The 27,389-nt window shown below is 50.0% G+C and overlaps 1 protein-coding gene across 1 annotated transcript in view; it reads left to right on the top strand.

Annotated features, from left to right (window-relative positions):
- Window positions 1–1,256: 1,256 nt before the first annotated feature.
- Window positions 1,257–27,389, top strand: part of MARCHF10 (membrane associated ring-CH-type finger 10) — a 116,172-nt gene continuing 90,039 nt past the window's right edge. Inside the window, exons 1-3 of the mRNA XM_059726839.1 lie at window positions 1,257–2,402; window positions 17,840–17,946; window positions 20,738–20,893. Coding sequence (XP_059582822.1) covers window positions 17,860–17,946; window positions 20,738–20,893 — 243 coding nt within the window. The 5' untranslated portion in view covers window positions 1,257–2,402; window positions 17,840–17,859. The remainder of the gene's footprint in view (window positions 2,403–17,839; window positions 17,947–20,737; window positions 20,894–27,389) is intronic.

Raw genomic sequence — 27,389 nt, 5'->3', positions numbered from 1 at the left:
CTGAATGACCTCCGCGTACTCGTTTGCCGCGTATCAGTGACTTGCCCTGGCTGATATTTGCCACCCAGTCAATTCTTGGGGCAGATCCAGGGGAGTGCACTGGTATGCTTGCATCCAGCTTTGAATCCTGCTCTAACCAAAGTTTAAAACCAACTGCCTGGCAGTGGCAGCAACATTTCTAGTCAGGCAGTGCTGAGGGAGTCAGTGGCCCTTATGGCTCATTATAATCTACCTGATCCCTTCCAAACTCATCTCACAGGTGTTCATGACCCTCTCTCCATTTTAATGGTAATGATGTTCCTCTAACTCTGCAGCTCTGCTGTCCCGTTAGCTGCTCCTGGTAACGAAGCTCCAACCTCACAGCCCTGCAGATTGTTTTCAACTCATTCCAATGAAGTTATATTTCCTTTTCATTCAATCTTAAACCAAATAACCCCGCCCTAGGCCCCTGCCACATTAGTAAACCCTTCTAGTTTCTTTTTAAAGGGGAGGAAAAATGTGTGTTGTTGTACTTGATGAAGCACTTCACCACCCTCACCCCTCTTTTCAAAATCCTAGATCCCCCCCCCCCCCCCCGTGTCTGCAACCATACATAACCTGGTGTCTCAACAGGGTAATGCTGTGCCTGACAATGAAACAGGTCCCCAGCCACTGCTGGTGACAACAGACAGGTGGCTCTCAGCATGCCCTGCTTCTCGACATCTTCCAGTCGAGTTTTCTCCACTTGCAACTGGACGGGGCTGCTCTGACCCCAGGCAGGGCAAGGTGCGGGCCTGGTGCTGGGTGCGTGTGACCGGCTTGGGGCTGGGCCAGGCCGGCCCTCACACGGCCACAAGCTGCTGGTCAGCCGCGGCATTTTAGCCCGTGGGTGCGCGTGTGGGAGGGGCGAGGCCGGGCTGCTCGGGACGCACCGCGGTCCCTCCCCCACGCCGCCTCGGGAGGGAGCCCCCGCCCACATCTCCTGTCGCTTCCCCGCGGCGCGGGCGGTGCCGAGGCGTAGTGGCGGGCTGGCTGGCGGGCGGCGGCGCCCGGCGGGGGCGGGGCCTAGTGACGGGCGGGCGGCGCCCGGCGGAGGGGCGGGGGCGCTGGCCCCGCTCCGCCCCGCCCTGGCGGCTGAGCTGATTGGCGGGCGCTGGCTGCCGGTTGCCCTGGCAACAGGCGGACGCCGGGCGGGCGGAGGTGAGCGGCGCTGGCGGCCCCGCCGCCGGGGAGGAGCCGCCCTGGTGGCCGCGGGCCCAGCGCGCGGGTGCTGCCGGGGGAGGCAACGCCCCGGGGCTGCCGCAGGCTCCCCCCGACCCAAAACCCGCTGCAGGGGAGAAAGACGCCCGGGGGCCCCAGGGACGGCTGCCAACGGGCTTCATCGTGTCACTGCTGCTTTCCCCGTGCCTGCCCGGCTCCTACCGGCCCCACACGGGAAGGGGCCGGGGCCAGACTTGACAGACTAGCCAGCATCTTACCTGGCAGGGGAAACACCGTGTATCTGGGTCCATGACCGCAGCTCTCCTTACTCGTTCCCGGGGATAGCTGATCTTTCGGTGTGGTTCAGCACCCGCCGAGGGGTTGGGGCTTAATGCCCGTTTTATGGAAATGGGAGGCTCCTCCCTAGCTTGCTCCTGCAGCCATATGGCTGAGGGCAGGGGAAACTTGGGGGCATCTGAACCCCAAGCCTGCACATAGGATGCTTGCCAAAAGACTTAGGAAATATCTGAAGCCCCTGGTGGGGCTGGAGGACGTTTGCCGGTTGTAGGGCCACGTATGGTTCTGGGCTGACTCACAGATTTGGACTTGATTTGGCTTGAAACAGGAAAAATGTCTTAAGAAAAAAAGACTAGCCATGATCTTTCCCGCTCGTGTGTGTAACCTTTCCTGGCTGCAGGCGGGGGGGGGGGGATGTTCAGTCCCCCTGCCCCCTCCCACAGTTCCCCTGCCCTGGCCGTGGTTACGTGCCCAGCGTAGCACCCAGGGCTTTCTCACGAGCCCTGTCATCTCAGCGGTGTCACAGCGAAGCCTGTTTCTGCTCTTCCCAAGGGACTGCCATCTTTCTTTCTGGCTGTCTGGTGGGGGCTGCATAACACGGTGCTGTTAATATGGAGGGCCTTTTGCAAGGGGCTTGGCCTTAGGACAGGTCTATAATTTGGATAGCTTTCACTGTGTTTCATTTTCAAGGAGTTTAATAGCCAAAGAACCATAAGTTCCTCTAGTCTGGTCTTCCTGTACATCGTGGGGCGAGGCAATTGTGTCAGATTTCAAGGCTAAATTTGTCTAACATCAAATTGCAGAGACTGCTTTGCTGTGCTTTTGTCAACAATGGTGAAATGCCCTTCCTTGCTAGGTATGATTTCCAAGTGAAAGTACCTGAAAGTGATCAAGTATCCTCTCAAACCCTCTCTTCAAAAAACGGGGTAAGTTAAGCTTCCTAAGCATCATATCATAAAGCTTGTTTTCCAGTGCTTGGATCACTTTTGTGGCCTTCCTTTGAACTCTCTCTAGTATTTCCACATCCTTGGAAGTGTGGACATCAGAACTGGGCATCGTATTACCAATGCTGTGCACAGAGACAAGATAATTTCCCTACTTTTGCTTAATAGTCCCCTCATCAGACATCCCTCGATTAGCCCTTTTTGCTCCAGTGTTGCATTCCAGAGGTGATTTTAAATTATTTCAGTAGAGCATTCCAGATATGAAAAGAGGAGTGAGATTGGCACAACAGAAACCCTTATTACGGTAATTCTAGTAGTCCATACTTGTAAGTTTTTTTTCATTGACTTCAAAGTCTGCATTAGGAATATTCAGGCTTGAAACATGCAGGGAATATTATGAATAAATGGACAAATATAATGTGACTGTAGCTATTTATGTCCCCAGGCAGCTGCAAGCCTTCTATATCATTTCCCTCCCATGAATAGAAATATGTTCACACCCGGTATTGCCAACCCGAGGCATTCAAAAATCATTAGTTAGGACCTAAATATCCTGATACTGGCTTAAAAAATAATGAGATTTAAAATCTAATAATCAACTGGAGGGTTTTTACATTTAACTTTTGGTTTCAGAGCCTTTAGGATGCCCTTGGGTCACATATTCAATATTTTGTGAAGACTAGAAATATACTTTTTTTTTAAAAAGGAAAGCTGCAGGCGCTAGTGTTTTAGGTTGAATGCCAAATCCCACAAAACTCATGGTAAAACTGTAAGAGTGTGCAACACTTGTGACAACACCTTTGTTTTGAATAATTTATCATGAAAATCCTAATCCAGCAAAGCACCTGACCTACTAGTATTACTCACTATTCTTACATTAAGCATATACTTACATGCTTTGTAGGATGTGGCTGAAAAACAGAAAATTCCGAGTTTCCTATGTACACCAAGGTTCCAGTGTTGTCAGGATAAGAGCCAAAAATGCAGAGAACTGAAAAATATTTTATAATAAAAGCTTTAGCACTGGTGTAAATTCATAGCAACTTCGGTGGAGTTATTTTAGATTTACACAGGTACAAAAAAAAATAAACTGGTCCCCCCTGGAGAATAAATTTAGTAGAATGACTTGTATCCATAGGGAAAATACTCTCACTCTGTGGGTATCATAATTCTTAGAATATTGGGTCATTGAAAATGCCTAGGTAAACACAGGCAGACAAGGTTCCTTGGGTGAATCTTATAACTTTTATTAGACCAACCCAAATGGCTGGAGAATAGTTATTAAGCAAGCTTTCGGGTTCAAAAACCCTTCGTCAGGCTAAGGAAGCTTCAGCAGTTGGTGTGTGCTCTTCCTGGATGGAATGAAAAGTAAAGAAGCCAGTGGCTAGGCAGGTATGCATACAAGACAGGTAGTCAGTGAAAATGTAGATTGAGGAGTCAATAGCTAAACACAGTGTTTCAAGGAGAGAGCTGTAGCTTCTGATTCCCTTTTCCATTTCTCTTTCTTCTTTAATCTTTCACCCTCCCATGTGCCTCCCCTTCCCCTCTCCTTCCCTTCCATTTTTGCCTTTTCCCTTCCCCTCCCTTCTCCTATTCCTTGGGAGTAAGGCTTACAAAAAACCAGTTGAACACAGGATAGAGCCATCAGGGACAGATAGCTTCAGTACTTAAAAGCTGCCATTTACTGGGTCAAACCATAGGTCCCTCTTGCCCAGTCTTCTATGGCCACATGGGGGTGCCAGCACTTCCCCTGGCCACTTCTGCTGGGCAGGAGCTGCACTGATCCTCTCTCCCCTGTGGAGTCTGCTGCTCTGCCTTGCTCCCCTGGAGAGGGCTCCTGCAGTGGCTGCCCATGGGGTCAGCCCCCTGCCTGCTCTATCTGAGTTGGCCCCTGGACTGCCTCTACTGCTGCTGTTCCCTTCACCCCTGCTTGGGGAGGGGTCTACCTGTCTGCACACCTGTTTCTGATTCCAGCACCCATCTCAACTCCTGGTTGCTGCTCCTGGTGCTGAGCTGACCGGCTGCTGTGCAGACTGAGGGGAACCCACACTACCAGTGGGACCCAAATGCTACCCATGCCAGGTAGCCGAGGAGACCCCGCAGCACTAGCACCAGCGCCCGCCCTTCCAATGCTCCAGCTGCCTCAGCAGCACCCCCTGTCTTTATCCCTTATCATAGAATCATAGAAAGTTAGAGTTGGAAGGGACCTCAGGTGGTCATCTAATCCAACCCCCTGCTCAAAACAGGACCATCCCCAACTAGACCATCCCCACCAAAGCTTTGTCTGGCCAGGTCTTAAAACCTCCAAGGATGGAGATTCTACCACCTCTCCTGTTAACATGTTCCAGTGTTTTACTACCCTCCTAGTAAGAAAATTCTTTCTAATATCTAACCCAGGGGTTTTCAACCTTTTTAAACAAGTGTACCACCTCTGTGTCAAAGTTTCACCTGTTGTACACCTTGTTGTACACCTTTATATTTTTTTCTTGCTTTTAAGGGGTGGGGGGAGGGGTGTAGATCGAGGCCCTGCAGTGGGGAGGGAGTGGGGCAGGGGCAGACGCTGCTCAGCCGAGGTGGGACGCAGGATGGAGCCACAAGCAGCTCATCTGGAGGGCAGGAGGGAGGGCAGCTCCTGCTGCTGCATGTGTCCTTGGAGGGCATGGGGGCATGTGCCCCCAGATCTGTGGGGGGGGGATGGGCAGGCTACTGCTATGGGCTGGGGCACTGGGCTCTTCCTGGTGGGGGGCTGGGCTGCGCTCAGAGCGGGTGGCGGCAGCATTTGGAGGGGGCTATGGGAGGGGCTGATGCCACCCCAAAATTTTCCATAGCCCGCCCAGGCCCCCTTCCTGGTGCTATTCCGGCCCCAGCCCACAGCGGCCCATAGCCTGCCACATCCCGCATGCACATGCCCCCCATGTCCTCCCAGGGTGTGTGCAGCAGTGGGAGTTGCCACCTGCCCCCCACCCCATACCCCCCAGATGAGCTGCTTGCGGCTCTGTCCCATGCTCCTGACCCAGCCCCAGGCTCAGCCCCAGCCTCACCCCCAACCCCACTCCCTCTCTTACTGCAGGGGCCTATGGGAGCAGTGCTATGGCGCCGGGTGGGGGGGGGGGGGGAGGGCTGCAGTCATTTCAGAATTTGTGGTAGCCCCCACCCCCAACTGCCCTCCCAGCTCCGCCACTCAGCACGAACACAGCCTGTCCCAGCCCAGGCCCTGCCGGGAAGAGCCCAGTACAGCCCTGGCCTCAGCCCACCCTGCCCCGCACACAGATCTGGAGGCACGTGCCCCAGACCTACAACATACTTACCAGCCAGACCCTGCTGCTCTCCACATGGCCAGGTTGCACTTCTGACTGGCTGCACACACGCAGAGTTCTGTGTACCCCCTAGGACCCTTTTAAGTACCCCTAGGGGTATGCAATCCCCCTGGTTGACAACTACTGGTCTAACCTAAACTTCCCTTGCTGCAACTTGAAATCATTGCTCTTTGTTCTGTCATCTGCCACCATTGAGAACAGTCTAATTCCATCTTTTTTTGAACCCCTCTTCAGGTAGCTGAAGGCTACTATTAAAGCTCCTCTCAGTCCTCTTCTCTAGATCCCTTCTGTGGTGAGTCCTGTGTCTCACTTCCCCTGCCCTCCTGTTTGTTTTTCAGCTAACCAAACCAGCCTACCCTATCCCCTTGTGTGTGTCTCCCCTCCCCTGGCCCCAGCCCTTGGGTCCACTTTCAAGGGTCTCTCAACTGAGTCTACTTTCAGTGGTTTCATACTGAGGCACCTGCACCAGGAGTGCCCCCTAGGCCAACAGGGGGCACGACAGGTCCCCACTGGAGAGAGGGGTGCCCTCACCACTGGCACCTCTGGCACCCTAGCTGCAGCACCCAGGACCCCTGCAAGCTCAGGAGACCCTGCGCTTCAGCCACCAGTAGGCTTCCCAGGGTGGTGGTGGGTAACAGGCAGAAGAGGGGAGGCAGCGGGATGCTCCTACCCCTGACCCCACCTCCACTGCAACCATCCCACCTCACCCTCCTCTCCTCCCCCCAATCCCATGCCTCCCCATTGCCCTGAAGGTGATTCACCCAAGGATGACCCCATGGCTGAGTGGGTGCTGGTCCCCTTTGGGCAGCGCTCCATTGCCAAAGCAAAGCAGAAGGCCCAGGTGCAGCTCAGACACTCCAATATGGAGGAAGTCCCCCTCCAGCCCACCAAGAGGAGGGCAGAACTGAAAGAAATCCCTATCACTCCCTGAGTTGCACCAGACACCTGACCCCCAGGGAAAATTAAAAGAGCTGACTCCATGGAGGAGAATGTGGGACAGCCATGCCATCCTGGAGAGGGATCCTTGGAGGAGACCCACTACTCTGCCACCATGACTTGCCCCCCAAGACTGTGAGCACCAGGACAGTGGCTTTGGCCACCCCTGGGTTGGGTCTGGCAGTAGGCCCCTCCGCCTCTGAACATCTGGGGAACGTGGGAGCACTGGGGCTCACCCCAGTAAACCCTGGTGGGGAAGATCCCCTTCCCTAAGACTCCAGGGAGGTTAATGATGCCACCATAGTACCTGAGAGGCCTCCTCCAGCGCTTCCACAAAACACCCCAGAAACCATCCCACCCCTACCCTGTGGTCCTGACACAGTGGGGGTTGAAGCAGGGGCCTCCGAGAAACAAAACAACCCTGAGAGGGACCTTGCACAGACCCCTGCTGTATTCTGCCCTGCCACTCCCTGAGCTGACCTCACCCTTGCCCCAAGGGACTGCACCACTCTCTCTGCCAGGCTTGGGGGAAACAGCAGACCATGTGGTGCAGATGGTGCTCCACCAGGACCCTGCCTCCACTGAAGTGGAAGAGGGGGATACAGCCAATCCCTCAGCAGTCAGGTGGAGCCCACTGAACCACAGGGCCAGGAAGAGGATAACTGGGAGTCCATGGGCTCTGTGGAGCCCATAGATCTCTTGACCATAGCAGTCTCCAAGAAGGAGCTGCTCAAGTTCCTAGAGAGGGAGTGCTCACAGCTCTCTGGGAACAGAGTGCAGCTCGCTTGGGACCAATGAATGGACTTCCACTGCATCCTTAACATCATAAGGGTGCTGGTGGGGGAAGGCAAGGGGCTGAAACGGTGCAATGCTGGGAACACATAGGTCCACAGCTTCCATGATACCCTGTCTATGGGAGGGTGGCAGGGTTGCTACTAGGCTCTGGGCCTGGTGTTGCTGCTTATGAGGCCTCTGCTGAGCCTGCTGATGCCCCCCAGCAATGAGGTCACTCAACATAATGACCCTCAATGTCTGCAGCTCCAGGATGGGTCTCCACAGGTGCCAGGCACTCTCTTTCCTTTGGGAATGGGTGTCCTCTGTGCTTTTCCTGCAGGAGATCCACATGATTCCAGCCACTGAAATCAGCTGGCAACTGGAGTGGGGAGACAGGGTGTATTTCAGCCACCTGACAGAGGCATTGTGTGGGGTGGCTATCCTGTCCTCCCCGAGCCTGCAGCCAGAAATCCTCTGGGACATTGAGGTGGTGCTGGGCCATCTGCTCCATCTCACTTGTTCTAAACCTGCTGAACATCTATGCCTTGTGTACAACTCGAGATGGCCTGGTTCTACCAGCAGGTGGCCGCCTGCCTTGGTACTCTCAACCTTCACATGTGCTTGGTTCTTGATGGGGTGTTTAATGTCACTCTCAAGGTGTAGGACTGCAAAGGCAAGGAGTAAAGCCAGGCTGCTTCCAACATCTTCAGGGGGGCTCTCCCGCCATTCCCTGGTGGATGTTTGGTGCACCTGCCACCCGCATAACACCATGACCTTCACCTTTGTGAGAGTGAAGGAGGATCAGGTGTGTCACTCCTGGTTGGATCAAATTTATCTCTCAGTGCTGAACACCGCCCAAGTCCATACCTCTGGCATTAGGCCAGCCCTCTTCAGCAACCACCATCTTGTCTATGGTTGGGTCATCCTGCAGTCCAGATGTTTGGGGTTGGCTTACTGCACTTTAACAACAGCCTGCTAGAGGATGTGGACTTTGTGGCAGCCTTCCAGGAGTTCTGGCTGCCTTTGCATGAGCAATAGCTGGCCTTCCCTTGGCTAGAAGACGGTGGGATGTGAGGAAGATGTATGTCCATTTCTTTTGCCACAAATACACCTGGGGGCACAGCTGGCAGAGGGAGGCAGCCAGGAACCAGATCGAGAGGAAGGTGCCAGCGTTGGAGCGGTACTTGTCCACCAACCTAGGCAACCTATCCCTCTGTGGAGAATGTCAAGAGAAGCAGGAGAAGATCCAAGCTGTGGATAACTGCCATGCCCATGGTGCATTTGTCTGCTCACAGATCCAGCTCCTACAGGAGATGGACTGCAGCTCTCGCTTCCTCTATATCCTGAAGAGGAAGGGTGCCAAGAAGTACGTTGCCTGCCTCTTGGTGGATGATGAAATCCCCCTCATGGATCCTGGTGAGCTGCAAGAAAGGGTGAGGCTTTCTGTCCAGAGCTCTTCTCACTGAACCCAATCAACACCAATGCCCACCAGGTCCTGCAGGAGAGACTGCCACAGTTCAGTGTGGGTCACTGGGACTAGCTGGAGGCTCCTCTCACCCTGGCTGAGCTCTCAGGCACCGTCTGTCTGATGCCCACCAACGAAGTGCCAGGAATCGATGGGCTGACTTCAGAGTTCTTCTATGCCTTTTGGGATGTCCTTGACCCAGACCTTGCTGTAGTCTGGGCCGAGTCCAAAGGGAATGGGGACCTCCCCCTGTCAAGCAGGAGGGCTGTGCTGACCTTCTTGCCCAAGCAGGAAGACCCCCATGACTTGAGGAACTGGTGTCCTTCCCTCCTTTGCATGGACTACAAGGTGATAGTGAAGGCCATCTTGCTGCGCCTGAAGTCTGTGCTAGCGGACATGATCCACCCCAACTAGACGTACATGGTGCTGGGGAGGACCATCTTCAATAACTTGTACCAGGTCCGGGACCTCCTTGAGTTTATATGCTGGGCAGGCCTGTCATTGACCCTCCTGTCCCTCAGCCAGAAGAAGGCATTTGACAGGGTGGATTATGGGTACCTCACAGGTGTGCTGAAGTGTTTGGCTTCAGTCTCTGTTTTGTGCAGTTTCTCCAGGTGCTGTATGTGTGGTCAAGCTCAACTGGATGCTGATGGAGCCCATCACATTCAGGCAGGGACTGTGTCGAGGATGCCCGCAGTCAGGCCTACTCTATGCCATCACTCTTGAGCCCTTCCTGTGCCTCCTGTGCAAGAAGATGGCAGGACTGGTGCTCTAAAAGCCAGATGCTAGACTGGCTCTGTCAGGCACTGCTTCAACACCCTGCCCATGCCCCCGGAGCTCTTATCCAGCTCCAGTGATGAGTGCTAGGGTTCTTCTGGCCTGGACAACACTGGATCTGTGTAGGAGTCCTAAGTCTCCTCTTGTGGGAGGGCAAGCAGGGCCTGGTCTGCCTCCACAGTCAGATCCACATCTTCAACCTGCAGGCCCTGCAGAGACTACTGTACAGTGTTGGTAGCAATGCACCATGGAGCCATTTAGGACATGCCTTTGAGGGTTCCACTATGACTGGAAGCTCTTCTGCTCGCAAGGGCTCTCCAAGCAGGACCTGGAAGGGCTGCTGGATTTCTGCCAGGACCTCGAGGCTGGTCTCCACCTCCAGGTCCCCAGACATGGTCACCCAGGGCACTGACTGCTTCACTAAGCCCCTACTGAAAAACTCACAGCTGGTGGTGCCAGCAATGGAGATGCCCTGTGTGCACAGCCTGGAGGATGGTCCTGGCCAACATCACTGATATCGGGGATCTTCTGGACTATGCCAGGCAGGGGTAGACAGATCCTGCTGTGCTGGCCCAGTGCATGGAGCTGCCCATGCTGCATGCGCCCTGCCTCCTACTCCAAGAGGTCAAGACCACCTAGCTGGATTCTACCATTGACTACATCGACCAGGTCCTGCATGAGGGCAGCCTTGTGGGGGAGCACCTACAAAGGCTAAATACCTACAAGTCAGCAGGACCAGATGAACTACACCCAAGGGTCCTAAAAGAACTGGCCAATGTCATCGCACAACCAATGGCAAAGTTATTTGAAGACTCGTGGTGCTCGGGAGAGGTCCCAGAAGATTGGAAGAAGGCCAGCATGGTGCCTATCTTTAAGAAAGGGAGAAAAGAGGACCTGGGAAATTACAGGCCAATCAATTTGACCTCAATCCCTGGTAAAATCCTGGAGAAAATTATCAAAGAATTCATTACAGACAGGCTAGCAGAAGCCAGTATTCTGAAGAATAGCCAACAAGGCTTTGTTACGGGCACGTCATGCCAGACTAACCTCATTTTCTTCTATGATCAGGTTATTCGCCACCTGGATGGGGGAAATGAAGTTGATGTCATATACCTGGACTTCAAAAAGGCCTTTGACCAGGTATCCCACAAAGTCCTCTTGAAAAAATTGGGGAAAAGGGGCCTCAACTACTTTATGGTCTGGTGGCTAGGTAACTGGCTTTGTGGTAGGACCCAGAGAGTATTGATTGACAGAACTGAGTCATGATGGCAGAGGGTGACCAGTGGCATCCCTCAGGGTTCAGTACTTGGACCGGTGCTATTCAACATGTTCATCAACCACTTGGATTCAGGTATTAAAAGCAAACTAGCAAAGTTCGCTGATGACACCACACCATGGGGGAGTGTGGTCATGCTCAAAGACAGGCTAGCAATACAGGCCAACCTGGACAGGCTTGCAAGGTGGGCAGACCTCAACCAGATGTTGTTTAATATGGAGAAATGTAAAGTGCTCCACTTGGGAAGAAATAATCCACAACGCAGGCTCAGCATTGCTACACTTGCTAGCATCACATCTGAACAAGACCTGGGTGTTGTGATAGACAACAAAATGAACATGAGCCACCATGGGCGACTGGTGCCCCCCGGTGACAAGTCAGCAACTGGGGGGGACTTCCCCCCACAGCCGATCTTGCTGACCGGAAGTGGCCGTGGTGCTTCATCCAGCACTCCCGTTCCCCGGCTGGCACTCGGGGGGGGGGGGGGGGGGGGGGCGCGGCAGCACCGGTGCTTCCGCCTGCTCCCCCGCCCATCGCCTAAGCGGGGAATGCAGCCTGTCAGGGATACACCAGCACTCTCAGGGGGTGCATGTGCAGCCCCTACATGTTGCTACTGTGAGCCACCAATGCAATGTCGTACCTGGCAGAGCTAATCAAACACTGGTATGCATATATTGACGCATCTCGAGCAAGGCTAAGGATGTCATGCTCCCTCTCTACTCAGCCTTGGTGAGACTGCAGCTGGAGTTCTGCATCCAGTTCTGGGTGCCGCACTTCAGGAAGGATGTGGAGAAGCTTGAGAGAGTCCAAACACACACATGATTAGAGGCCTAGAGACCAGCTCATATGAGGAGAGGCTGAAAGACTCGGGACTGTTCAGCCTGGAGAAGAAAAGACTCAGAAGGGACTTGGTGGCAGCCTATAAGTATACCAAGGGCACACATCAGGGCCTGGGGGAGCATCTGTTCACCAAGGCCCCCAGGGGAGGACAAAAAACAATGAAAACAAGCTGATTGATGATCACTTCTAGGTATATATATAGAAAATTAATAGAGTCCAATGAAGTTATATTTATTTTTCCTTTAAACTTAAACTGAATAATGTAGCCCTAGGCCCTTAGCATACTATTAAAGCTTCTAGTTTATTTTTACCTGGAAAAAATGTGGTGTGTTACATATGATGGTACATCAAACTATCTGCAGCCTCTTTTCAAAATTCCAGATTCACCCATGGGTACCATACATTGCAATAGTGTTCTTTGTTTGTCTTCTGGTACCTAAACCAATATATATTCACCTGTATTTTTCATAGGCTATATTATAGTTTATTGACAAATGAGTGAAATAAAATATATGTACATATTATGAGGTTATTATGACATCACAGGAATTTTGAGAGTGCAGCTTGCATAGATTGTACTAAGATGTTCTTACAGGTGCCCTGTGTTCATTGTATGTGATCAATGACCCAAAATGTAGACAAAAGTAAATTATACCCTTCACAGAGCAAGATTTGTAGGTATGTAATTTATTATCTAGACTAAACATTTATTTGTTCACCCTTTTTAATCTGATGATATCTGTCACCTCTTTTCAGAAAAGAGGTAGCTTTAGTTTTCATTAACTAAATTTAGGTCTATTATCCTTCTCATGCTTCTGACATTTTCAAATATCACATTTCAAATTATTGACTATTATCCATCTTCTTAGTTGAACCTAGCTAAGGAAAATGTTATTTTCTCTTTTCTTGACAGATGCTAAATAGGTTTGGCAGCAAGGCAGGTGTTAATGGAGGTTGCCACCTGACTCTTAGCACACTTACACAAGTTACATTTTCACATGATTGGGCCCCTGAAAGTGCTCTACAGTCATGCCGTGACACATGCACAGCTGCAGAACACTTTTAAAGTGGCAGATCACATGAAAAAATAACCTTCCTCACATGAGGTATTAGATGAAGGTGCTCTGCATTACAGTGGGAAGCAGGAAACCAGGGTCTTTCCCTGGTTCTGCCACTGACCTCCTGTGTGTGACTTTGGGCAAGTTACTTTTCCACTTTGTAAATCTGTTTCTCTCTTACTGTTTGTCCTGTCCATTTAGTGCAATGAAGTTCCAGTTTCAGGTGGGGGCTTTAGGCGCTACTGTAGTAAGATTGTTCTCTTCCCTTTGAAATTATTTTTCCAGAACCACCAGACATGATTTTTTATCTTGTTTGAATTCTAAATTAAACCTATTTTCTCCTCTATGATTAATATAAATTAGAGATTAAGACTTCCTTAGCAGCAGTGACAGCAACTGCTGTAGTTTAGATTCAGTAGACTCCTATTTCAGTGATATTTTCAGCAACTTTTTCCTTTGGATTATGTTTTTCATACTTCCAGGCTGACCAATTTATTTTTTTAAAGAATAAGCTAAAATGTGCCAGCCAGGGCTAGGAGAAGAGCTCTAGTAGACCTTGTTTGACCCTAGCAGGTTAGGAAAAGATTAGTGTGTCTTTAAGTTACCCCAAGTAGCAGTGAGGTACAGTAGAGCTAAGATTATTATATTTTTAAAATAGGAACATCAAATTAATCTGAAATCAGGAATTTCTGCAAATGCAATGCTGCAGTTGCTTACAGATGATATGACTATCTGAGACTGTGCTTCAAAACCATAAAGAGTTGCCCCGGGGATTTCTGTTTCGGGTGAAGACAGAAATGAGGGTCCTGAAGGACCAAAGGTGCCCATCTGTTTCTAACCAACCTTCTTAGAAGGGCCAGAGCAGGGGTTTTGTTCTAATAAGGCTGAGTCATCTTTGTGTTCATATTATAGTGTTGTCATCTGACCTGTTATAATAGGCTTCAGCCTTGAATAATGGTCGGCATAAAGCATGTTCAGTACCTGATTAAGGTAAAAGAGGACTACAGAAATCATTTTTCATTCATACAGCAGTAATTTTTTAATAAAGTGTCTCTATGCTTACTGTAACAACCTTCAGGGAACCTGCAGTTTGAAATAGGATTTATAGGAGGGACAATCTTGACAGTGACACCAGTAAGCTTCCAGGAAACTCCAGTCCAGATAGAGTCCTTTTATTATTCAGTGTCCTCTGTACATGAAAAACTTATAAACAAAATCAGTAGTTTCAAATGAAAAACCAGGAAATTTAGGAATCCTAAAATAAGTCATATTAAAAAGCAGGATTGTGCCAATAAAACTGGAACGGGGCCTCCAGAGGCAGAGCTAACCTGCCAAAGGGGAAGATCAGGAATGACTACATCTTGGAGACAAGCTATCTCCAAGCAGCCTGTTAGAAGGCACAGCCTGCTCTCCCCTGTACACTTAACTGTTCCTTAGCATTGAGTAGGAGAAGGAAAGGCCAAGGCCAAGGCCTTTCCTTAACTCTTCCCTTCCTATGTTTATGGAATGCTAAGGTTGCAAGTGAGGCATTAAAAAAATGAAAATAGTTTTAACAATAAGGTAAACATCTTTCTCTTGTTCACACTATATATAGTAGGCAACCTGGATTATGATGTCCATGTAAGAGATCTAGTTGGATGCCTAATGGGCTTGTCAGGCACAAATGGGTTCAATTTGAAAACAGCACAGCTTGTTACAAGTTTTGCAAATCCTTATGTTGTCTGAGTTGGAGTCGCAGTTTACAGCATGCTGCTTTCTTCTTTCTTCCTTTGCTTCCATCCTCTGGAAGAAAGCTTCTTCATGTTGAGCTGTACCCAGTGCCAGATGTTCCCTCTAGGTCAGGGGCAGGCAATTATCTTGGGTGGAGGGCTGCTTACCAAGTTTTGGCAAGCCATTGAGGGCCACAAGGGTAGCCCCACCCATTGACAGGTGCCCCACCCCCATTTGCCATTTTGGGACTAGAAGTCCCACCTCCTAACCCCTGACCTTTGCCACCAGAAGTCCCTCCCTTTGCCCCCCCACCCACAAGGTACTCCTTTCAACAAGAGTTTGCCATCTTGGAACCAGGAAAATACCAAATTACATTCTAAAAAGAAAAAAAAAAATCTACTACAACATTCATTAATTTCATTTTAAAAACTTTTTTGTCCTGATTTATATGCATTTGTGTAGTGTACATAGAGGTGATTGCATAATAACTTAAAATGAAGTCTTATTCTTTTATAGAGAGGGGAGGGTGGCTGGGTATAGGTTTGTGTGTGTGTGGATATGTGTGTGGGGTTTGTGGGGGGAGTGGATAGGTGTGGGGGTTGTGTGTGTATGTGGGATGGGGGAGTATGTGGGTGTGGGTGTGTGGATATGTGGTGTGGGTGGGTATGAATGTGTGGAGGGAGAGGATTTGCTCACAGCCTCCCTGTGGCAGGCAGAGTCCCCCCACCCCCCAGCACTTCTCTAAGCCTGGGCTCATGCTCCTGCTGCTTGCAGACCTGGGGCACCGGCACGGCCCCTTGCTCCTGCTTGCAGCCATTTCCCCCTCCACCTGCCACCACTGCCCTTCTGCAGCTTCCCCATTCCCCCCTCCCCCCTACTCACTGCTCCAGCACCCCATCCCAGCTGCATGGCCAAGACTGCAGGATGCAGAAGGAGCTGGACCAGCTGGCTGGCACCACATGGAGCCAGGCAAGAATTGAAGGGGCCAGGGCAGCTTCTGCTGCATTCTGTGGCCCAGTGCTGTAGCCAGGAACCATGTGGTGCTGCAGTGGCAGGCAGGGGGTGAAGAGGAGTGGTGGCAGCAGTAGGCAAATGGTTGCAGCAGGCAGGGGCAAGTGGGGGTGAGCAGGCGTACAGAGCACAGCAACAGCTGGGTGGGAGCACAGGACCATGTCAGTGCACTGGGGTCAGCACCAGGGGGGCCCAGGAGTGGGGCATCAAGAGCACAGGATGGGGGCCAGCAGGGGCTCTATGGAGCCATGCCAGGCTGCGCCAGCAGGGAGAGGGGGACCTGGCCTGGCTTCAGAGCCCCTGCCAGCCTGGGCCCCATGCTCCAGCTGCCCCACTCTAGGCCTGTGCTGGCCCTAGCTCTAGTGCACTGGTATGAACCCCACACTTGCACCCAGCTGTTGCTGTGCTCCGTGCACCTGCTTGCTGCCCCTTCCCATGTGCCTACTATTGCTTTCACCCCTTCCCTGCCCACGGCTGCTGCAGCTCCTCTCCAACCCCATGTTGGCCACTCCAGCACCATGTGGTTCCCAGCTGCAGCACTAGGACTGCAGCAGCTGGCTCAGCCCTACTCTAAGGACTGGGGCAATTGCCTGTGGTCCTCCCCTGCCTCCCCCCACCTCTTATCTGAATTTCCCTCCAGAGCAGGGAGGCAGGAAAAGCCCCACGGTCTTAGGCCAGAACCCTCTGCTAGACAGGGCCAGGCAGGTCTTGCTTCTGCAGCTGCTTAGTCCTGCTTGTGGCTTCCTCTGGGTCCTACGGCACCTGGCTCCTGTCCTCTTTGACAGGTAGTCAGGGGTAGATTAGTAGTAATTTTCTAAACTTTTTAGGGGCCCCACAGGCCAGATAAAATGGCCTGACAGGCTGAATCTGGCCTTCAGACCATATATTGCTCATCCCTGCTCTAGGTTACACAGGATTTTGTGTGCTCCTCCTAGTTTTGTACATTGCTGTTGAATGACTTCATATAATTTCTGCACATATTGTGGTACTACTATAGAGGGCAACCTCACTTTCTAAACGCACCTTGAAGCTCACTATACAAAATATTCTTGGGGATACAGTGTCCTCCCATTCTCATGGGATGGTCAATCCATTGCAACCTCCTCTTTTCACTAGTAGTTTTTAAGTGTGCCAATCCTACATGCTCCAATACCTCTGTGTTTGGTATTCTGTCTTTTCATTTATTTTCAGGATATACATATTTTTAAACTGTTTATATTTTTATATATTTTTGTGGTAATACTGCTGCTACAGGAAGTGCCTCTGTCTCCAGACATGTATTAAGGTACCTAATAAAAAAGTTCTCTACAATTTTTCTTATTTTCTAAACAAGCAAGGTATGCACAAAGGCCTTTCTTAGCAATACAAAAAAGTCTCACAGCAATTTATTATATTTTGATATAGTAAAAGTTTTGTTCATTTTGGTATTCTGTATGGTTACGTTTCAAACTGAGGTAGGACACAACTTATGGAAAATGAAGAAGCCTCCTTTCCAATGGTTCCTTAGCTGTGCTTCTTGAGGTGGAGTTAAATTGTGTCAGATATTTCATATAGTCACCCAAGTCTATTCACTTTTACTTGTTTTAGAATTGTACCCACTAGTTCCTGAGACTGTCATCCTGACTTGCACTGGCAGATAGGATAGTGGAGTCACTGAAAGCAGTTGCCTTTAATGATAGATCTGATCTTGGATACACATTTCAAACAACAATAAAATACCATGGCTCAACTATAGAAGGTGCTGAGAACCTCTTGAATGATACTGAGCTCACTGGCAATCAAGGATATTTGTGTGCCATCAGGAAGCACCTAGCACATTGCAGGAACAAGCTATAATAATATAGGTCATTAAAGATTTGACAGATACTCATTAGTCAATAGCAATTGCTCAGAATAGACAAGTTTTCTGCCTTTAATACATATTGGATTAATCCAATACTCTACACTAATGAAAGTTTACTTTGATCAGATTCCTAGTTTCTGTCTTCTAAACTACTAGATCTCATTGCTTCTGATTTCCTGATAATGACCATAGCAAATTCATTTAGCATTTGGTTACTCTGTAATTACAGAGTTTTTAATTAGTTAGTGAAGGCTGTACAGGTGTCAGCACTAAGGCAGGACTTTTTTTAGGCAGGACCATCTTTGCTTCCTAACTGCTAGCAATTAACATATGTAGAAAGAGGCAGGCAGAGCATAAACCTGAAGAAATAAGATGATTTTTATCTTTAAGGAAAAAATGTTTTTTTATGCAGGTTCTGATTAACTTACTGTAATGTATAAAGAGAGGGAAAGACAGAAGCTCACCAGTGATGCTCAGTATGCAAGGGAAATACACCACAAGATGGATTCAGAGCATCAGGTATGCCCAAAAAGCAATAAACTGGTCTGTTACTTGAGTTATGTTCAGTCTTATGGAACATTGGCAAATGCTTAAACATCCGAGTGCAATTGTTCTAAACTGTTTATTTCTCATAGGAAATTTGTATTTTGTTACATGTTAATCTGCACTTGTACTAGTGGAATAATGGAATATCAAATCACCACAGTGAGGACACAATACTTTCCGATCTGCTTTTCAAGTCTTTTTCCATTTAAATAAAAGCACTTTAGTAGAATATAGTGGACCACTGGGATTACTCCAGTGGACTATGTGTTGTGCACTCTTCATTTACCTCACATATGTAAAATTTAGTTGTTTGCCGAAATGGGGCTCAGGACTCAGAGTAAGATCCCAATCAAATGTGTGCCTTCCTTAGGCATCACAGTGCCTAAAATTTGGGCACCTTGCCCTAGAAGGGTGGTTTAACACAACAGAATTAGGCACCTAGGATCCCTACAAGTGAGTGGGGAGATCTAGGCTCCTCCCAAAGGTGGAAAAAAGTGCCCACAGTGAGCCAATGGGAAATGCTAGGCCCAAGGTATATCTAAAGTCCTGATCCTCTGTGGAGCTTGCTTCTGTCTCAGGTGTACAGAGATAGGCACCTCTGTCACCCAATACCAAAGCATCCAAGTGGGTGGGACCCATCTGAAACAGTATATCTAACTAAAAACAGTATTAAGCACAGCACCTCTCATCCTCTCTGGAATGGGGTTGTAATGGTTGATGATGGTTCTACCCACTTTTTGCCCATTAGCCATTTGGTTAAATCATTTGACCTTTAAGTGTGCAATTTGAAGTTTATATTCTAGGCCCTTCACGGCCTTATGAGAATCAAGCTCACATTTCTCACTTTCCAAGTAAATCTTAGGTTCTTGAATATAAACATTCTAACTAAAATTAGTGCTGAAAATTACAAAATACATAAAATGTATAGGCATGTACTATATTTACCCAAATCCAAGATTACTTCAAAATTAAGATGACCTCTTAATAGTTAGATCTATATATGGAAAATTATAAATGTGTTAACAATTTTCATGTATAGAATCCAATTATTACAGGATTGTCTTAAATTTGTGGCAGGGAAAGCAGTGGTAGGAGGGTAAGAAGCTGGGAAAGCAACTCCTGTGCTACTTGTTTCCCCCAGAAAACTGCATCTTTTGGCACATGTCCCCCTTGCCACTTACCTTCCCTGCCAGTGCCTGTCCTCCACAGCCACTTGATCTCACCTTTGTGCCTGCTCCCTCTTCCACTTACCTGATGTGGCAGCTCTAGCTCTGGCTCTAGCTCAGGCCTGGGACTCAAAGCATAGTGCCATTGGCCCAGGCCAGCAACAGTAGAGATGGCAGCTCCAGGCCTGGCCACTTTCCTGGCCCTGGGTCAGGGCCAGAGCCATAGTAGCTCCCCTACTGCTGCATGACCTCTGGTGCAGGATGGGGAGTATGAGGTGTCCTCTGCACACTACCCATTCCACACAGCAAGATCTCCCATGTGTACTCTGCCAGCATTTTACAATCTACCCTGTACTTCCCTCACCCTGCATTGCGATTCCCCCAGGCTTCCCCACTTTACCACACAAATTCTTCCATGCTGTCCCCCAGCGCTGTGCAATTTGCCCTGTGCTTCCCCACAATACTGCACAATCTCCCATGTTTTGCACAGTACTGGAAAAATCTCTTCCATGCTCCCCCCCAGCACTGCATGATCTACCCTCCTCCTTCATTCAACAGTACTAAGGAGAAAGATACCTTGCTTTGGATTTACATAAATATGATACTATAACAATCCTCAGTGTACTCATGGTTAAAATGCTTGTCACGTGGCTTTGCGACCTACCACACTTCCAATAATGCATGGTTTAGAATGGCCAATTTGTGCTTGAAGCAGGCTAGGAGGGCCAAAGCAATATTTCTTTTTAAGATACCTTGCAGTTCCCTAATTCTTGGCTGGCAGGCACTAGCCCCAAGTCCCAACACACAACTCCACAAGTCATTCTGGCAGCTGGGGATCAGCAGCGTTAAGAGGCAGTCTGATTCTTTATCCCAGTCATGCCACATGTTCCAAAGGTTGGAGGTGGTACATGTAAGAACCCAAATGTGCCAATCCTGTACTATTGGGGATTCCTTTTTATCTGAGGAAATCCTCGGGCAACTGGTTTCTTTAAGGCTGCAGCTATTCCATCCTGGTAGACCAGTGCAGTGACAAAATGTTCTGGGCTCAGAGGATTTGGCCGTGAAATCAGATTGATTAATCTGACTATTCTGCAGGTACATTGCAAGACCTACCTACTTGAAGAAAACTCTTCCATAATTTTCTAGCAGGGTGGTGAATAAAAAACAAGTAAACAAAAAAACCCCAAAACAACCAAACACTCTGTTCCCCTAGAGAAGTCTCTGTATCAAATTAAGGGAGAAGAGTAAGAAACACCATAACAATCCATCGGACACCTCACTATGCATGTTTCAGTGCACTTTGATTCTGTGATGATGGGCATTATATAAAATCCTGAAGTACATGCACACACCCAGAGTAAATCTGATGAGCTGCTGCTGCTGTTTGCATTTACCATGATTACTGAATTACCAGGGCAGTTAATTATTCCCATCAGTGGTGGATTTAGTTATTCAACAGATTAATACTTTTTCATGTGATTCTTATGAAGAACGTGAATACAGAACACTTTGAGATGAGATCATCTTGTCCAGGTGCTCTGTAATTGAAATTAAGTAGCAAGTTATCCAGAAGGAAAAATATATGTTTTGTTCTTTAGGCATGCCTAAGACGACAGGAGCAGAAAAAAGAACAGGCTGAGAAGAGACGAGAACAACATACCAGGCCTGAACAGAGACAGAAAACCCCATCTTTCCTCTCTTCTACACGCAGTTATGAAAGACCATGGATATCAGCTGTACCAGTTACTAGACAGGTACTTAAACTATAGGCACACAGGTCTTTGTAATTTAAAAGATACAGTCAAGTGGCAGAGAACATTGCAGTGGAGCAGCTTCTCACCATTACATACAGTTTCCACAATAGAAGCAGCAATTAGCTTCTGGAATGGTTGACAAGAAACAGCCATAAAATTACTTATGTGGATCCTGTGACAATGTTGCATTCCAGCAATTATTTCTTTTCTGTAAAATTATAGATGAGCACACTTTTATGAGAGCTTCTTATTAAACCAAGTAGTAGGATATGATGGGGCCATCTCACAGCCAGTTTAATCACTGGCCCACCTACCTGTCTAGGGCAATCTGCCCACCTGCCTTGCCTTTGATGCAGCCGATTAGTTGTTTATAAAAATAGGAGACTGCACATTTACTGCCCAATGCCAAGGGCATAATATATGGCTCCAAACTTCCCTTTATACCGTGTCCCATGCCTCACAGACGACATCACTATATGGCTCCAGCCCCCCAATGGACTTCACTCTATACCTGTCTGGCACTTGGACCTCAACTGGATACCCCCTTCTCAGGCAGTCTACTCCACCCTCATTCTGAGCTGCCAAGCTCCCTGAACCTTCTCCCTCTCAGCAGTGGCTTCACTTCTAGGCATGTTGGAACCCCAGGCCCCTGTCTCTGGGCATCCTCACAGTGGGTACTCTGACCCTTTGACCATCCTAGTCCTGGCCCCAGCATTGACTAGTCAAGGGTTTCTCTAGTTAGGTTATTGAGCCACTTGCCCTTTCTTTCTCATACAGGTCCACCTTCTCAGGCCCCTCCAAACCCAGTTCATTCAGTCTCTAAGCCCAGTCCATGCCACAACCCTTCAGGCCTGCGCCTACAGACCCTATTCTACACAGCCTTCTCACACACCCTCACTGGGCCCACTACCCACCACACTGGGGCTCCCAGCCTTATGTCCCTTGGGTCCCAAGCCTGATGACACAGCTGCACCCGTCACTTGTCCCCTCTCTGGTCATGGGGGCTGGGGGCTATATGGCACCTCATACTTGCCTTTCACTAGGGAAGCACTGATGTAGCATTTCATGGGGACCATTCCACCACAGGTAGCCCCACCATACCACCCAACCCTAGCAGGGTATAGTTTTAGGTCATTCCCCAGGACTAGGACCCCCCCCTCCATCCCCATAGTTCCTACCCTTAACCATCAGGTGCTCTGGTAGCATCAGCTCTTCAGCTGGCCAATGTTACTCCAGCAGCATCCCTACAACAACTACAAACTCAGCTTTTAGGGCCTGGGTTTATATTGAGGCTGCTCAGCCCCATCCTCCAATCCAGGAGCCCTCCCATGGTCATGTGACTGCTTCGTTAGGCTACATCGCACCTGCTGGCTGCTGCTCCATGGCCTGCCGAAACCTCTTAAAGTGACAGGCACCAAAGGTGCCCAGCCGCACAGGAGTAGCAGGTTCTGTTCTGTTCCAATATAGTAGGGGCAGGCAACATACGGCCTGTGGGCTGAATCCGGCCCACTAGGCCATTCCACCTGGTCTTCAGGGCCCCTAAAACATTTAGAAAATTAATATTTATCTGCCCCTTACTGCCTGTCAAAGATGACAGGAATCTGGGGCAGTAGAACCCAGGGGGAGCTGGTGGCAGAACTAAACAGCCACAGCAGCAAGTCTCACCCAGCTCCACCCCCCGCTCCACCCCGAGCCCCAGCCGGAAGCCTCTGCCTGGCAGGGGCTGCTGGAAGCTTCTGGCTTGGGGCTGTTCCTGCCTCCCTGCACTGAGAGAAATGCAGATGAGGAGGTGGGGAGGGATGCAGGGGAGGACCGTGGGTGATCTCCCCAGTCCTCAAGGCTAGCCTGGGCCAGCTCCTGCGGTCCCAGCACTGCAGCTGAGAACCACGTGATGCTGGAGCATAGTGGGTGGGGATGGGGAGCAGGGAAATGGCTGCGGCAGGTGGAGGGAAGGGGCAGCAAGTGGGCATGCGGAGTGCAGAAACAGCTAAGCAGGAGCTCAGGGCCAGCGCCAGCAGGGCCTAGAGTGGGGTGGAAGGAACGTGAGGCCCAAGCTGCCAGGGTCTCTATGGAGCCAGGTTGGCTCCCTCCTCTCCCTGTCTGAGCAGCACAGCCTGGCTCCATAGAGCCCCTGGCAGCCTGGGCCCCATGCTCCTGCCACCCCGTTCTGGGCCCCACCATGCTGACCCGGTGCACTGGTGTGGACCCCATGCTCCCACCCACATGTCACTACACTCCGTGCACCTGCTCACTGCCCCTTCCTGCCCGCCTGCTGTAGCCATTTACCCACTTCCCCCCTCCCACTGGATTCCTGTATCACACGGCTCCCAGCTGCAGCACTGGGACCACAGGAGCAGCTGGATCATGGTGCTAGAACAGCAGAGTGGAGGGCGGGGAGTTGGAAAGCGGCAGGAGAAGGGCAGGAGTGGCAGGCAGGGGGCAAGTGGCAGTGAGTAGGAGCATGGGACCTGTGCCAGTGCCCCGCAGCCAAGAATGGCAGGAGCACAGAGCCTGGGCTTGCAGGAATGCTGGCAGGAGCTCTGCCTGCCTCAGGTGGGGAGGGGCTCACGGTAGAGCATCAGTGATAGAGACTGTCTACTGGGGGCTGTGCCCCATGCCTCAATGTGCAGTGCTGGCTGGAGCCATGCCCCACCAGGCATCAGTGCCGGGCACAAGTGCCCCTGCCTGCTACTGTGCCATAAGGGGAATGGGGGGGGGGGTGTCCCTCACCCCCCCACCATCCTTCACACACCACAAATGTCATACACCCACACCCTGCTCCGAGAACCCCCTACATATACACAACCCCTCACATACCCTATGCCCCCCACACAGCCTTACCCTCTCACAAACCTCCCTCCACACACCCCTCCAACCACACCCTCATAACACACACACCCTACCACCCCCCCACACAATATACAAGACTAAGAATTTATTTTTGAGTTATTGTGCAATCACTTCCATATATACTATGCAAACACAAATCATGACAAAACTATTTTTTGTAATAAAATGAAAATATTTTATAGTAGCTGTTTGACTTTTAGTGTATGATTTGTATTTTTTCTGGTCCTAAGATGTCAACCCCTCCAAAGGAGTATTTTGGGGGGGCAAGGTGAAGGACTCCTAGTGGCAAAGGTCAGGGGTTAGGGGTGGGACTTCCAATCCCAAAATGGCAACCAGGTGGCAGGGCAACTGTCAAGGGGCGGGGCTACACATGCGGTCCTTGAAAGCTCACCAAACCTTCTTAAGCAGCCCTCCGCCCAAAATTATTGCCTGCTCCTGGTTTAGATATTTTCTTAATTCTGGATTTCTCCAGGAATCATAGTGGCCTTTCTGGGACCTCTGCAGATGGTTTACATGTATTCATTTATTATTTATACAATGTATATGGCTCCCTTCCCAACAAAGCCTCAGGGTAACTTACAGTTAGAGAAAAGAACAACTTAACATGGAAAATAAAATACTAAAATAAAATAGAGGCCCGTAAACAACATCTCAGACTAGCTTTATTTGCTAAACACCTGCCTAAATAGGAAAATCTTGCACCCCTTCCAAAAGATGTCCTGACTCAGGCTTTGGTGCAGGGGGAAGCAATTTCTGCTGAGGAGACACTTAATGAGTTTTGGTGAGTTGTCAAGGGCTGCATGGGTAGTCCTGCCCCTTGACAGTTGCCCTGGTCACCATCTTGAGACTAGAAGTCCCATCCCTAACTCCCACCCATCCTCACACCCACACTCTGCCCACCTGAGCTCCATGTTGCCACCCCCCCGGGGGCAGGCTGCATGCTGCTGCCAGCCCCAGCCCCACACTCCCCACTCCCACCCAGCTGCAGCAGGATGTCGGGGAAGCTGAGCAGGTCCCCTGGCAGCTGCAGCAATGGCAGCAGCAGCCCTGCCCAGAAGCTGTGTGCTGGTGGGGCTGAGCCCTGGCGCCCACAAGGGTGGAACCGAGGCACAAGGTGGAGTGCGTATACATGAGTGCCTTGATCCCACCGTCATGGGTGAAAGGGCTGGGTGGGTACAATTATTTGGTGGGCATCACAGGCCAGATGAAAGTGTTTAGCAGGCCGGATCCGGCCCACAGGTCGTGTTATGCCTGCCTCTGCTTTGGTGGGCCTCAAGAGGGAGGGAGTGCCAGAGCTGAAGAGCTGTTCTTAAGAATGACCTCCTTCACATTTTCACCAAGCAGGTTTGACATACTGTGGTACATGCAGGAAGTTGCCCTGGGCTGACCTTAGGAAACATGATGAAATGTAAGGAAGAAGGCAGTCCTTTAGGTATGTAGGGGCCAGGCCATTTAAGGCCTTATAGGTCAAAACCAGCACTTTCAACTATGCCCAGAAAGCTACTGGGAGCCAGTGCAGATGCTAGAGTGACCTACCCCTGTCAGAAGGTGGGCCACTGCATTCTGCACCAAGTGCAGCATCTAGATACTTTTCAAAGGCAGCCCTGTGTGGGAACATATAAAACAGGCCTGAGGGCACTTTTGCTTGAGGAGAGCATTATCCTCCAGCAACCAGGTTGGCAATACAGGCCAACCTGGACAGGCTTGCAAGGTGAGTGGATCTTAACCTGATGATGTTTAATATGGAGAAATGTAAAATGTTCCATCTGGGAAGAAATAATCAGCAACACACTTACAGGCTGGGCGATGTTACGCTTGCGAGCACCACAACTGAAAGAGACCTGGGTGTCATGATAGACCACAGAATGAACATGAGTCAACATGATGCCGTAGCTGGCAGAGCTAATCAAACACTGGCATGCCTCTACTGATGCATCTTGAGCAAGACTAAGGATGTCATCCTCCTGCTCTACTCAGCCTTGGTGAGACTGCAGCTGGAGTACCGTGTCCAGTTCAGGGCACCATATTTCAGGAAGGATGTGGAGAAGCTCAAGAGAGTCCAAAGGAGGGCCACATGCATGATTAGAGGCTTGGAGAGCAGGTCCTAAGAGAGAGACTGAAAGACTTGGGACTGTTCAGCCTGGAGAAGAGAAGACTCAGAGGGGACTTGGTGGCAGACTATATTAGGGGTGCACACATCAGGGCCTGGGGGAGCATTTGTTCACCAAGGCACCCCAAGGGAAAACAAGAAAAAATGGGCACAAACTAATTGAAGATGGCTTCAGATTGGACATAAGGAAAAACTTATTTACAAGTCGAGTGCCGAGGGTCTGGAACAGGCTCCCCCTACAGGTGGTACAGTCACCCACCCTGGCAATATTCAAAAAGGATCTTGATGCTCACCTTGCTGGGGTCATCTGACCCCAGCAGTCTTTCCTGCTCAAGTGCAGGGGGCCTGGACCTGATAATCTTGTAAGGTCCCTTCCAACCCCTAACATCTATGAATCTATGTGAAAAAAACAGAGGGGGTGGGAGCAGTGCAGTGTTGGGGCCTGTTGTCTGCATCATTGACCCCAATGGGCGCATCCAGATGGACACACATGTGCCTCTTGCCCCATCTCAAACTCCTTCGAGGCAGGGCAAGAGGCACATGCAGGAATGAAAAAATCTTCCACGCACAAGAAAAATAGACCTCTGGATATCCAGGGGTCTAAAAAAAAACAAAGTTAAAAAAAGCAGGGCAGGGCAGGGCACGATCCTGGACCATGCCCTGAGGCAACTGGAGGCTGGGTCCTCCATGGAGATGCTCTGGCTGCCAGACCATTTCTGTGGTTGGCTCCTCGCCCTGGTGCTGAAACGCACGGCCTGCCAGGCCGCATGTTCAGCACCAGGGCTCCAGTGCTGTAAGTAAGGAGTCAGGGGGGCTGGGGAGGGGAGGGGACACCCGCTGGCCCCGCCCACTCCCCCAGCCCCTCCCCCCCGACCACTGCAGTGGGTAGGGGGTGCAGGGAACTCTCAGTCCAGCTGGGACAAGGGGTAGTGTCCCCAGGTACCAATTGGCTGAGCTACTTGCCAAGGCAGCTTTTTGTACTGCTGGGGCCAGGACAGAGCAGCTTTTTATATTGCTGGGGACAGCACAGGTGCTGGTCCTGGCCTCTAACTCCCCCTGGCTGCAGATCCGGGAGGAGCCCAGCAGGGTTATTTTGCCCCAAGTGGCACAATTTGCTCCACCACAAAGTGCATGTCCGAGCATGTGCACTGAGGCAAAAAGCCCCGCCTCAAATTTGCACTGCTTCTATTTGAGCTGCTGCAAGTGCACATGCTTGCATGTGTGGATGCACCCAATGTGTGGAGCAGGACCAGGTTTTTATCCCAAACATGTTTTTTATAGCATGACACACCGATGAAACTAACACCCAAATATTAGTCTCAACTATGGCCAGTTTTGATGAAAAATGTGTTACAGTCTAACTGGAATAACTTAAAATAAAACAGCGGGATAAAACAACTTTTCAGATGTGGGACCACTAAGAAGATGAATGTTTACAAGTTCTCTCACTAATATACAAGTATTATCACAATTTTTTCTGTTTGGATTGTATTTGTATACAAATATATTCACATTATCAGTGCTGTACATACTGTC

The sequence above is a fragment of the Alligator mississippiensis genome, chromosome 4 (assembly GCF_030867095.1).
Source record: "Alligator mississippiensis isolate rAllMis1 chromosome 4, rAllMis1, whole genome shotgun sequence".
Classification (NCBI taxonomy): domain Eukaryota; kingdom Metazoa; phylum Chordata; order Crocodylia; family Alligatoridae; genus Alligator; species Alligator mississippiensis.
The sequence above is the reverse complement of the archived record's forward strand: the minus strand, read 5'-3'. Positions and strand labels throughout refer to the sequence as shown.